We start from the raw sequence: 13,131 nt of genomic DNA, 5'->3' as shown, positions 1-13,131 counted from the left end.
TTGTAAATTTGTAAGCTTGTCTTTCTTCAACTCTTTTCCATAATGTCTTTAAGGTGGTTTCCCTGGCAAGGGCGGACGACTGGCCAACACCTCCCTAAACGCCTCAGTTCGTATCCCTTTCAATGATGACCCATTTGGCGTCTTTGCCATCGCTGACAGCAACCTGGATCAAGAAGTAGCTGAAGACGTACTCTCTAAAGATGATATGTCTGATGTTACTTCCTTCACCATCCTCCGACAGCAGGGTACTTTTGGTGATGTGCGGGTTGGCTGGGAGATCGTTTCTGGACACTTCCCACAGGGCCTTCCTCTGATGGATGATTTGCTCCTTCTAGCTTCCTTTCCAGATAAGGTTGAGCTCAAACCTCATGCTAGGAGACACCACTCAGCCACAGACACGTGGTTTTTCTCTGGGCTTCCAGGAGCTTATGGGACCATCTCCCCTGACGATGGGCCTGCTGCCATTGGCAACTTCACCTTCTCAGCTTGGCTGGTGCCCAGACCAGACACCGACGGCTTCATAGTGTCCAAAGGAACTAGCAATGAAAGTTTCTATTACGGAGTGAAGGTCCACACCAATGAGTCTCATGTAACGGTGATGCTATATTATACAGTAACGGGTTCAAATAATACCCAGGTGGCCTGGGCTACAGCTGAGAAGTTTGTAGAAGAAAACATGTGGCTACACATCATTATCACAGTTGATGATGGGATTATTGAGTTCTTCTTGGATGGGAATCCTATTCCTGGGGGGCTGAAGAGCATCAAAGGAGAGGGCATCAGTGATGGTAAGATTGTCATAAATTTATTAAACCTAAAGCAGTAACAGGTTAGGTTGTTCCACATAGAGAATCTGTCATATTCCACATGTTGCTGTTACTTTCAGATTGTGAAATTGCTACTGTTTGTCCATGTTTAGCATGGATTGTGATGACATTTGAGCATTTTCAGCATTCCCTGCATCATTTTTGGTTTATCAATACATCTTTGGTTTGAGCATCGAAATTTGGCCTAATTGCAACACTATAGCTGACCTGTGGTCCTTCAAAACTGCTATTTATCGTACACTGTTGCTTTTTTAAAATAGAAAAACAGTATCACCACTTCATTTGAATGTGGAACCGTGGTGAAGCTGTTCTTTTTATTTCTTGCAGTGTTTAATTCATTTGGTCTAAAAAATAATTTTGACATTAATTTTACAATGTCGAAATGTTATCCAAAGATACCAAATATACGTTATTTTTCATATATGGAAGCTTTCACACATACTGTATGTAAATGCATGTGCACCTTCACATACACCTACCTCTCAGCTGCCACTTCATTGTTCAGGGCCACTGGGACTCCACAATGCTTGAGTGACCACTTAGCCTCCGCACTGCTGGACATTGTTACTGCTGAAGGGAATCAGTCGGCATCTTCTTTTCTCCCTCTTTTCTCTAATTAATGGAGACAATAGCCTGTATTTGACCAGAAGCTCCCAGAGGGGAATTATTCTGATGCCTCTTTGGCGAAGTGCAGTCACAGCAGATTTATACATAATCATTAGTCATGTCGTGTTATTGTCTGCTAACTGGTAATTCGGTCCGCAGATGGATTGCTTTGTGTCAGGGTTTTGTACTTGCTCACTGTGGCAGATTTCCTGCATTTGTCCTATTTTGTACAAGTCAAGGAAGTGATAGGCATTAGAGGTGTTAGTGTATAAATGAGTAATGAGAAGGAGCCGGACCTAGGCATTTGGTGGCTTTAATCAAGATTCTATTTGTGGTCTCAATACGCTCCAACCAGAACAACTAAATTAATACAATGAGTAATTAATGTGAAATTGATGCAGTTTATATTCAGTTGCTGTGATCTCACCAGATCTTAAGCAACAGTGGATTTAATTGTATAATCTCGGGTGAAATAAATTAACTCAAGCAAAATAATTAATTTTTTAAAGTAATTTTAACTAGTTGACAAATGCAGTTATTTACTCAAAATGAGAGTTACATATCTAATGAGCTTTTAAGCTAAACTGTTGCACGAAAACTCAGTAAGCACATGTAATCTTGTCAAATGTTTAAAAGAGAGAATATGCATCCTTTTACTGGAGGAAATTTACATAGCAGAAAAAAAAATGAAATTAAAAAAAAAACATGAAAGCTTTTAAGTTTGTATGGCCACTTGTGACCAAACACCACACTAATCTGCTGTCAGTCTTTCTTGCATATTTTTAAATCCTGTCCTCTACATTGTGCTGGAGCCTTTCATATTTATATAGCTCACACATTGCATGTTATTTTGGTTTATTTGTTGTTAAAATAATTATTACTTTATGTTAATATATGAGTTATTATTGAGTTGTATTTATCTTGCATGTGCACAATGGTTTTCATTTATACTCCAGGACCTGCTACAGTGTTTATTGGATCCGATCTTGAGGGCGAGCGGCGCTACACTGGCCTTCTCCAGGATGTTCGCTTGTACCACACCAAGCTGAACCGCAGCTACATCCACGAGCTCCACACTCAGCCTGCTAAAACGGACCTGCGTAACATCTCGGGTTACCTGCGCTACCAGCAAGATGAGAGGAAGAAGTCGTTTGTGGTGGAGGTCAGGGATGATAATGAGGAAGAGGGAGAGGAGGTGTTCTATCTACAGTTGGTGTCCGTGCGCGGTGGAGCTCGCCTCCCCCTCCCTAGACCCACTGCAATTTTACGAGTCATGAAGAGCGACAATGCCAATGGGCTCTTTGGATTCACCGGTGCCTGCATACCTGATGTAAGTGTGTTTAAGCTGGTGGCACTTACTTGGTAAACCAGCTCCAGGAACCTGTCACTCACAATTGCTTTGACAAAACAAAAAATAATCCTGTAATCCTTGGAATAACCCCCGATCTACATGACCTTTATTACAGTAGAGTATGTCGCCTTTGTCATCACTCACTTGTGTCTACACAGTAAGCATATGCATTGAAACACGTGTAATTCAAGCCGATTGGTTCGTCAGTCCCTGTCCTGCTGCATATTTAATCAGTCTCCGTGGCTGGCAACAGGGGCAGCATGCTCTCCCTTTTTAGATGGATTGGATGAGTGGGCTCTCATGGCCCATCTCAGGTAGAGCGACAGCTGGTGAGGCGGCAGCAGGTCTGTCAGTGAGGGCATTCCTATAGAAGGGGATCAGGAGTTCCATCACTGGAAACTGGAGATCTTGTTCCTTGTTTGCATCAGTACAGCAGGTGGCAGGGCTGGCGAAGGCATTCCATCAGAACAAGTGGATCTTCTTCACATCATCAAGCATCAGGGGATAAAAAAACATACAGACATGTGGGCTATCCAGTGCTCATCTCTGTAAATCACATTATTACTGTGTTGTTATTCGATTCAGTCATTAAGCTGTTTGGTCAGGCTCGCTCAATTAAGCCAACAAAATGCAGTTAGTGACTACACTTGATGCATTTAGTATTGATCACATCCTCCAATGAATTCACTGATGTTTTAATTCTCTTGTATGTCCTCATAGACCGCTGAAGAAGGCTCCACTATCTCTTGTGTGATTGAGCGTATGCGTGGATCTCTGGACCATGTTTATGTCAACTACTCTGTTACCCAACTAGACAGCTCGGACTGTGACACACCGGACCATCAAGATTTCGTTAACGCAACTGGAGCTGTGCTGTTCGTGCCTGGACAGCGCTCTGAGGTGTGTGTGAGAGTGAGGAGTGTTTTACAAGCTGGGGAATGACAAGGATGCCAAAGAGTGCAGTCACGCCTTGTGTACAAACAAGTGTGTAGGAACTACTGCATGCTGTACACAACAGTATATGGATTTGAAATAAATACCACATGTCCAGTTTAACAGCAGTGTTTTGCAGTCACCCAGTTGTAATCTTTCTTGATAACCAGCCCCACCTAGTGGTAGCAAATTTTCTAACAAATTAACCGGTGTCAACAGATGTTTACTTTACTCCTGCGAAACTCAAGATCGACACTATTACCACATTTAGCAAAAACAAATTGTAATATTATTAGCTATTATAAATGAGCTACTGAATACAGGTTGGAACGAGGACTATTTTTCAAGGGTACAGCATGAATTAGAAAATTAAATTGATGTTGGCCTTTCTTTCTGTTAGGTACTGAACTTGTTGGTGTTGGATGATAACTGCCCAGAGTTAGCAGAATCTTTCCAGGTCACACTTGTGTCAGCAGAGTCTGGTGATGGCAAGCCAGGCTCCACTCCCACCAGCGGAGCAAGCATCGACCCCAGTAACTCTGTAAACACTGTCACTGTCACTGCTAGTGACCATCCATATGGTATTCACTCACATTCCTAAAAGTCAGCATTGTTGCACTTTCAGTGTAATCTATTTTTCAAATTCTGTTGTGACAGCTTTCCTTGTCCATCTCCATATGCGTTCATTACCCCCTCCCCCTTCCCTCTCTTCCTACTTCCTTCTCATTACATTCCCTCTTATTTCTGTCACACCACACAAACACACACACCCTTCCCTGATCCAGGCCTGCTGCAGTTTCAGCTGAGCCCTCCAGAAGAAGGTGTGATGATCTCTCCAGCATTAGAACCGGCCCACATCACAGTTAATGAGGAAGATGGGCAGATTCATCTGCTAGTAGCCAGAGCACAAGGCATGTTTGGAAGGATTATGGTAGGATACAGGACAACCCCTTTCACAGCATCCAGTCCAGAAGACTATGAGGTTAGTTTACAGTAATGTCTGTCATCTTACTGATGCATGCATAGACACTGATGATGTAATAATAAAAAAAACAAGTAGATAGAGATGAACTACACTTACCTATGTCTTCATTGTTTAACACTGGCAGGATTCAGAGGGAATGTTGGATTTTGGTCCAAAAGACAGGTTACAGTTCATCAATGTGACCATTGTAGACAATCCTGTCCCTGAGCTGGAGAAGATTTTTAGAGTGGAGCTCTACAATGCTGATGGTGGAGGTGAGAAGTTTAAGCTGCAGTTTTAATCACATTTTGATTTTAAGCCAGAGATCAGCACTTTTTTCCCTGCAGTTTCTTTTTTTTTTTTTTTTATTAAGATTTTATTAGAGAACTGTATTTAGAAACCTGTTTTTAATTTGGCTGCTCTGACCCTGAATTCTGCGCTGCTGTTTTTGTGTTTTGTGTGTGGTGCTCCTGTGTGCTTCCCCTCACCTACAAATGTGACTACCTACCTGCACTCCTTCCCATTTGCCCTTCAATCTTCACTCCCCTGGTGTGATTCTAACTTGGGGTGACACTTCTGTGGTCCTCATATGTGATCCATCAGTGGATCATTTTCTGCATAGTGAAGGGAGTGGTAGTGGGGAGAGTGACTATGAATTCCTCCTTCCATCCTATCACCACCATGGTAAGTATCCCCCTCCTTTACTTCCCATTGCTCCATTCCCACGCTTGACCTTTAGTACATATGCACACACACTCACACATCTGTTGGTGTGTGTGTGCATATGCATGTGTGCTTTAATGTGTGTGATATTTACATTATAGTCTGACCCCCGTGAGAAGTGCTCAAAGAGACGGATGTGGGAAAAGTAAACCTAGTTTCATGAGACCGAACAGGGAAAGCAGTTGACATGAACTTTCAGATACCAGAGTATTTTACTCTAGGATTGTACTGCTATCACTTATTGGGAAATAACCACCACACACTGCGTATTTCTACTAAGAAAGTGTGTGATATTGTTGGGCTATTTCAGTCAAAGGTGATCAAATTTCAATTTTCCTCTTCTCTGACCAATGAGTACTTTTCGTTTCCTTCAAACCGAAACCTCTAATAATGCACCTGAAGCATATTGATTTTGTGATTAACCCTCCTGTTGTCCTCATTTGTACAGGCACCAAAAATATGGTTTCCTTGTCTGAAAAAAATTACAAAATTCAGCAAAAAAATTTCCCAAATTTCTGAAAATTTGCAAAACTTTCAGGAAGAAAATTCCCATAATTCCTTAAAAGTTTACCTTTAAGATTTTTTTAAATCCCCCAAATTTGGCAAGAAAATCCTTGTAAATATTTTCAAAAAATGAGTAAAAATCTTCCAAAAAATCCTAAAAATATCTGAAGTGATTAAATATATATTAGTAAAACTTCTAATATTTCATTTAAGAACATTCACAAAAAAAAACGATTTTGCCAAAATGTTGAAAATGTGGACATCACAAGTTTCACTGTGAAAATATCTTTTTCCCCACATTTTCAAACTTTAAAATGGGTCAATTTTGACCCGCAGGATGACACGAGGGTTGATACTAACATACATGTGGAATTTTCTGTGCAGCCAGCTTAGGGGCTGCATCCCGCATCACAGTAACGATCGCTGCATCTGATGATGCTCATGGAGTCTTTCAGTTCAGTCCTGAATCCTTGTCTGTTAATGGAACAGAACCTGAGGATGGACACGACTCAGTGGTCCTGCAGGTCAGTGCAATATATAGTTTTGATATCAGGAAATTCTAAGTGATTGTTCATCATCATGCTGCTTCCTATGTACTTCTTGTTCTCTCAGGTGTATCGGTCCTTTGGTGACCTCTCCAATGTAACTGTGTACTGGGAGGTTGATCCCAGTTCTGAGGGGGAGCTCCTCAGCAGGTCTGGAAACATCAGCTTTGGTGTAGGTCAGACATCAGAGAACATCATCATCAGTGTGGCCCAGGATGAGATCCCTGAGCTGGACAAGAGATTCATTGTGTCTTTGGTTAACGTCTCACACGGTCGTCTGGGTAACAAGACATCTGCTACTCTGACTGTACTCGCCAGTGATGATCCTTATGGTGTTTTTGTATTCGCCAATGCAACAAGGTCTGTTCGACTTCCTGAAGCCAACTCAACTGTCTCTCTGACCGTCCTGCGACAGAAAGGCCTGATGGGAGAGGTGAGTACAGCTTTAGAATATTTAGAAACTTAATAGGGGCTGAGGAAATGTTAGTCATTTATGATTCCAGGGATGGATGTATCACATTACATGATATTTTTATATTTAAACTCATCTAGGTAAAAGTCACGTATGGGACACTAAATGAGGCAGATCCTGAACCTTACAGGACTCCTGGAGTGGGCCGAGCAACCGAGGGGCGGGATTTTGTTCCCCTCCTCAATTCTGTTGTCTTCTTGGTCAATCAAACTGAGGCAAACATCACCCTTAAAGTGCTGGATGATGAGGATCCAGAAAGAGATGAGTCGGTGTTTGTTAAGCTGATCAGTGCTCAACTCATCCAAGGAGAGCAGCAGAGGATCAGTAAGATTTTGACACTATCGCTAAGTTACTACCTAAAAAACATTTGTGATGTAATAATACTTTAACCATTCTGCACTTGCTGAATTGTGCTGTTACTGTCCCCTGCAGTTTCCAGTTCCCCTTCTCTGGGCTTGAGGACTGACATTGTAGCCCAGGTGATAGTGGAGGCCAGCGACGATGCTTTTGGAGTCCTCCAGCTGTCGGCTGCAGCTGTCAGTGTAGAAGAACACTATGTGGGTCCCATAATAAATGTCACACGTGTAGGAGGGATTTTTGCTGATGTATCCGTCAAGTTCAGAGCAGTGCCTTTGACTGCCAGAGTCAGTAAGTACTGTTTATATGGAGTATGATCTTTCTCTTTATGGCATGTCTGTGAGACTGGCCCTGTATATATGTGCATGTGCGTAATTTTTTAGGTGAAGACTACAGCGTAGCCTCAACTGATGTGGTCCTCCTGGAGGGGGAGTCCAGTAAATCTGTGCCCATCTATGTCATTAATGATATGGTCCCTGAGCTGGAGGAGACCTTTCGCATTGAGCTGATCAACCAAACGACTGGAGGAGCTCTTCTGGGGGAGCTCACACGTGCCATCATCACCATACTCCCCTCTGATGACCCTTTTGGTGCCTTTGGTTAGGAGACTTTTTCAAGCATATTTATTACTCCTTCCATCCTACTTTGATCTATTTCTAATTGTGTCGTAAATTCTTCATTTGTTTTATGTCTACCTAGTGTTTCAGGCTCTTCCAGTGACAAAAGACGAGCCTGAATCTAACTCTGTTCAGGTCTCACTGCCTATTGTGCGTAATGCCGGTACTATTGGCACAGTGGCAGTCCAATGGCAGGCCACTGTCAATGGTAAGCTAGCAGAAGGGGACATCAGACCCACATCAGGAGAAGTGATATTTGTACCTGGAGAGACAACGAAAACCCTCAAAGTGGAGATTTTAGCTGACGATGTACCTGAAATCACTGAGGTAAGAAACTAAGGGTGTAAGTGTCATTGTGATTGTATGAAATGATACATCTGTTGAAGTGATTTTTGGCTGTAATGTTTGTTGCACTCTTCCTGTCCTTTCTAGATAATAAAAGTGGAACTAACTGGTGCCAGTAACGGAGGAAACTTAGGACCTGATACATCTGTTGACATAACAGTGCCTGCCAATGATAACCCATATGGGACAGTCTACTTTGAACAGCCTGTTTACCACGTCCAGGAGCCACTGGAGGGAGTTTATCTAGCGAATATTACTGTCCGCAGAAGGTAGTTAATGTTTTTAGTAATGATTATACTATTTTTAATAATAGTCTTGCTCACATAAAACCCTGTTTCATTACCTGCAGTCTTTTCTCTAATGTCTCCATTATTATATATATTGTTTTTCCAGAGGGGGTCACTTTGGTCGTTTGGAGATCGTATACAGCACCTCTGAGATTGACATTTTAGAATGGGCACAGGCTCATGACCAGAACCTGTCGATGTACTACAACCTTCCAAAACCAGGTGTTCCAGCCACTGGCCCTCTTATTACAGCTAACATCACCGGGCAGGGAGACCCACTGCCTGCATGTGCTGCTGCTTGTCTGAGGGAGCGTGCCTGCCAGGCCTTCTCCCTATCATCAGGTGTCACCCCACCATCCTGCACTTGGGTGACTTCAACAGCTGATCAGCTGACCTCTGCATCTCAGGTTATGACTTATGTAAAAAACAGCACTGCAGCCGCTGTCTTGTACAGTGCCCTGGCTGTGGCAGAAAGTGATTATACCCCTGTGAGTGCCCAAAGTGCCTTCATGGATGATGGATCAGGGTTTGCCAACCTCACCATCCCAATTTTAACTGATGAATTTGCTGAACTGAATGAGAACTTCTCCATACAGATATTAAAGGTAAAATCCAATCATATATATATACTTTGTGTTGCTCTGAGGCATTTATAATTGAACTGGGTTTATCGTGTGTTGTTTGAAGGTAGAGCTGATAAATTTGACCGTGCCTCAGGAGAACCTGCCTTCAGTCGGTCAGCCAGACACAGCTGTTGTCACTATAGGGGTGAATGGAGATGCATTTGGCATCTTTTTGATCTACAGCCTGAGTCCCAATGCTACAAATGACGGCCTCTACCTGGAGGTTCGAGAAGAGCCAATGGTTGTGCCCCTGGTTATAGAGAGAAGAGGAGGGAACCAGGGAACTGTCACGGTCGAGTGGAGATTTGTTGGAGGAATGGCCACACGAAATGTTGACTTTACTGGGACTGGAGGAACACTGGTTTTTGATGGTATGTACAGTTCTTAATAATCAGAAATAATTACATGTGACAACCACCTAATCTAGAGTAATCATTGATCCAGAGTTTCTTAGGGTTCTTGTTCTGATGAGCCAGTTGTGATGAGAATTAAAAGAACATGTGCACTTAAATAGCGTTCCTGTACTTTTTCCTCTCTGTCTACAGGTGACCTGAAGAAGACAATAGAGATAGTAATCAAAGATGATACTGAACCAGAGGATAATGAGAGCCTCAAGATCGGTCTTGTTCATACAGAAGGAGGAAGTCGAATCCTGCCCAGCTCAAACACTGTAACCATAGTGATACTGGCTAACGATAACGTGGCTGGGATTATTGGATTCCATTCAGCATCACGTTCTGTCGTCGCCAGAGAAGGTGGGTAGCTGTATTTGATGGTTTCATGTGAATATATGGCCAAAACACTTTGTCAGCTCCATTTCATACATTCCAACTGCTGCAGAAATGGTAGACTCTGTATGATTAATCAAATCTTCTCTGTCTGATTATCTGTTCTGATGTGGCTAATCTAATGCTATGTCTGGAGTTTCCTGACTATGTGTGGATGGCATGCCAATGATCTGTGTCTTGTTACACTTCTTCTCGCTGCTCTTTGGTAAAGGAATAGATGTAAGTGTTTCAGTACAAATGACGCCAGCAAGTATAAAGATTTGTCTCATCGCACTGAGTCTGTTATTCTTCAGGGACTTCGCAGCTCTCAAACATTCAGGAAGAATTTTGGCGACACTACCCTCCCAACACTGGAGTAGTGTTCTAATTCTGCGTGAATGCAGGATAGCACTCCTAATACTGGCAGCATGCAGCAACAGGTGGACACTGTGGTTGTAATTATTTTGAAATTATATATGCATGAGCAGTGGAATGCTGCAGACAACTAGAGATGTTAAGTCGCCTTTACTGTCATCTATTGTAGAAGAAAAGTGATTCACACTACAAGTCCATAAATATATCCATCTGTCAAAACCTATGTTTGAATTTTGAGTTTGAGTTTTTATCTACGTACACACACTGGACTCCTTGAAAGCTTAGGTATAGTTCATGTATTCTGGCAGCTCTTTTTGGTTGTTCTGATTCTACATTACAACTCAAACCACAGGTGAGAGAGTGTCCTTATTAGTGCTGAGAACAGCTCCAGGTCTGGGTAATGTCACTGTGGACTGGACTATACAAGGAGCCCTTGTACATCGGACCTTCACCCAAACCTCAGGGACACTTTTCTTCACTGAGGTGAATGTCAAATCACTTTTATTTATATTTGAAAGCAATAGAAGATTATCCAAAGTGCTTTAAAGCTGAAGCAGATGAGTTAAGGATGCAAATACACATAATAGACTGAGTAGTTGTTGTGGGATGGTGGTTAAATTCTTTTGTTGCACTTTATGAAGATGCATGCTTTGGCACAGATCAGCATGTTAGTTATTGTTGTTCTTCTGTGTGGTTAAAGGTATCAGATACAAAACTCACAGAATTAGCAAATAGAGTAGTTTTAGTGGTACATCTGTAATTTTGTATCTTTCCCAGTGATTATTGATTCTGGTGTGTCTCTTACAGGGAAAATTAAATGAAACCATAGTCGTGGAGCTTCTTAATGATGCCACTCCAGAGGACAGAGAAGAGTATAAAGTTACCTTGTCCAACATACAAAGTTTCGGTGATAAGTTGCTCTTTGTAACTTTTTGGTTGATTATTGTGCAGAAAGAAATCACAAAAATAAAAGTAGCCCTTGTTAGCAGTCTTAAAGTAATTAATATTTCTGTGACTTCCACACAGGGGTTGTGGTGACAGGCCATGCTGCCCTGGATGTTGAAGGCAGTGAAGCAGTGCTGACTGTGGACACCAGTGATGAGCCCCACGGACTGCTGACAATTGACCAGACATCTCTGCCCACGGAGGAACGGAACCAAATTATAAACATCTGGGTCAAAAGAGAGTTTGGAGATTCCGGTCAGTAAGATAAGTGTGAATACTAAAACCCTCTTCCCTTTTGATTATTTGATTCCCTCTGTTGCGCTTTGCAAACATTGTAGTCCTTCACTTTGTAACTGATATTATATCTAAATGTTTGTGTACAGGAGCGGTGAATATCACCTATGAGGTGATACGAGGTTCTATGCAAAACCTGTCCCAGATCGAGGGAGCTCTTGCTGAGCCGGGACTAGACTTCATCTCTGGTACTGGTTCTGTGATCCTTCAGGACGGTCAGACTAAAGTTGCCATCCCTGTCACCATACTAGAGGTAAAAACTATGTCTGACTTCTGTGCTCCTATTTGTGGGTACATCAAACTCAATAAAACTGTTTTTCACACATCGTTATGTGACGGTGCATCATCATTTGTGTTTTTTTACTTTCTTCTTTTTGCTAGTAGGTGTATCTTCATCATTCTCTGGCATTGCAGTGTTAGCTAGATTCACCAAGATGACAAAGTTATATAGAATGTCAACCAATATGAAGTCATGTTCTCTTTGTCTTGAAGTGGATTTGTTTTAATATTGAATTTAAGGCTTCTTGTTTTATTAGGACGACATTCCAGAGTTGCAGGAGTTCTTCCTGGTCAACATAACGTCAGCAGTACTCATCACGACCCTTGCCACTGTTCCCCAACTCGGTATGGAGAAATTTAACAACATCTGCACTGCAGTCATCACTGAGATCTTTCTATCCTGACTCACCTCGTTTTTGAAATTTCAGTGTCAAATCACATGTAAAATTGTTGGCTGATTTCTATCATTGCTCTTATCTGCTTGTACTAATACTTATTGAAGCTTTATGCCATTTTTATGTAACACTTTCCCTCTTTTCTTTCTATAATTTCTCACCATTTGCTCTGTTTGATGAGTAGAGGTTGTGTATTGCACTTTGCCAGGTAATTTATGCGTTCATATGCTCACAGATTTTGCCTAAAATATCCCTGTCCGGGTACATTAAACTACGAGCTTGTAGTTGACTGTCAAAATTCACCATGAAAGGGCTTGGTAGTTGTTGCTACTGCTTTTGCATAATCCAAACCACAGTCTAATTTATGAATGAGTAACTTTAGAAAGCGATGAGTTGACAGAATACTACAGGCAGAGCAGCACTGTGAGGTTCCCAGAATACTGTCAGCCTTTTGCCTGTGGACACACAGTAAACACACGGCCGCTCTTTTGGCAGCAATCATTATGTGGCTTGGATGGTGAGATTGATGCTTTCCATGACTGAGGAGGCTCGGGGATTTTGTGGGAGCCGAGTAGCACTGTGTGGTGAGGAGAGAGAAAGCCAAACTAAACCTGGAGCTGGCCTCCCAGTGTCTTGGCCACAGATTCAATGGTAGAAGACTATTCAGGGGGTTATAAATCAGTCCACCCAAAAGACTTGGCTCCCGGCCTCCTAAGCCACTTACAGGAGACGCTTCTTAGCTATAATCCTACGCTCAAATGTGCTGTGACGGAAGTTAGACCAGCAACAGTTTCCCCTTGCACTGCTTGTTCTTGGTGCTTGAGCTGTAGCCACAGCCTGAAGAAATTACTGCTACTTACTACCGTTGTTACGATGAACTGACAGCCTGGAAGTTATCATACATTTCCTCTGTGCATGCGGT

The 13,131-nt window shown here is 42.2% G+C and overlaps 1 protein-coding gene across 1 annotated transcript in view; it reads left to right on the top strand.

Annotated features, from left to right (window-relative positions):
- The window catches only part of adgrv1 (adhesion G protein-coupled receptor V1), a 124,190-nt gene that overhangs the window by 28,598 nt on the left and 82,461 nt on the right, over positions 1-13,131 (top strand). Inside the window, exons 21-42 of the mRNA XM_051950765.1 lie at positions 54-788; positions 2,390-2,763; positions 3,505-3,684; positions 4,118-4,298; positions 4,503-4,699; positions 4,827-4,956; positions 5,285-5,365; positions 6,293-6,432; positions 6,521-6,886; positions 7,006-7,249; positions 7,358-7,573; positions 7,666-7,881; positions 7,982-8,226; positions 8,332-8,513; positions 8,638-9,136; positions 9,219-9,525; positions 9,700-9,909; positions 10,649-10,779; positions 11,104-11,203; positions 11,323-11,496; positions 11,625-11,788; positions 12,072-12,159. Of these exons, the coding sequence (XP_051806725.1) occupies positions 54-788; positions 2,390-2,763; positions 3,505-3,684; positions 4,118-4,298; positions 4,503-4,699; positions 4,827-4,956; positions 5,285-5,365; positions 6,293-6,432; positions 6,521-6,886; positions 7,006-7,249; positions 7,358-7,573; positions 7,666-7,881; positions 7,982-8,226; positions 8,332-8,513; positions 8,638-9,136; positions 9,219-9,525; positions 9,700-9,909; positions 10,649-10,779; positions 11,104-11,203; positions 11,323-11,496; positions 11,625-11,788; positions 12,072-12,159 (5,160 nt within the window). The remainder of the gene's footprint in view (positions 1-53; positions 789-2,389; positions 2,764-3,504; positions 3,685-4,117; positions 4,299-4,502; positions 4,700-4,826; positions 4,957-5,284; positions 5,366-6,292; positions 6,433-6,520; positions 6,887-7,005; positions 7,250-7,357; positions 7,574-7,665; positions 7,882-7,981; positions 8,227-8,331; positions 8,514-8,637; positions 9,137-9,218; positions 9,526-9,699; positions 9,910-10,648; positions 10,780-11,103; positions 11,204-11,322; positions 11,497-11,624; positions 11,789-12,071; positions 12,160-13,131) is intronic.

This window comes from Acanthochromis polyacanthus, chromosome 7 (genome assembly GCF_021347895.1).
Source record: "Acanthochromis polyacanthus isolate Apoly-LR-REF ecotype Palm Island chromosome 7, KAUST_Apoly_ChrSc, whole genome shotgun sequence".
Taxonomy (NCBI): Eukaryota; Metazoa; Chordata; class Actinopteri; family Pomacentridae; genus Acanthochromis; species Acanthochromis polyacanthus.
Note: the sequence above shows the minus strand (reverse complement) of the source record. Positions and strands in the feature narration are given on the sequence as shown.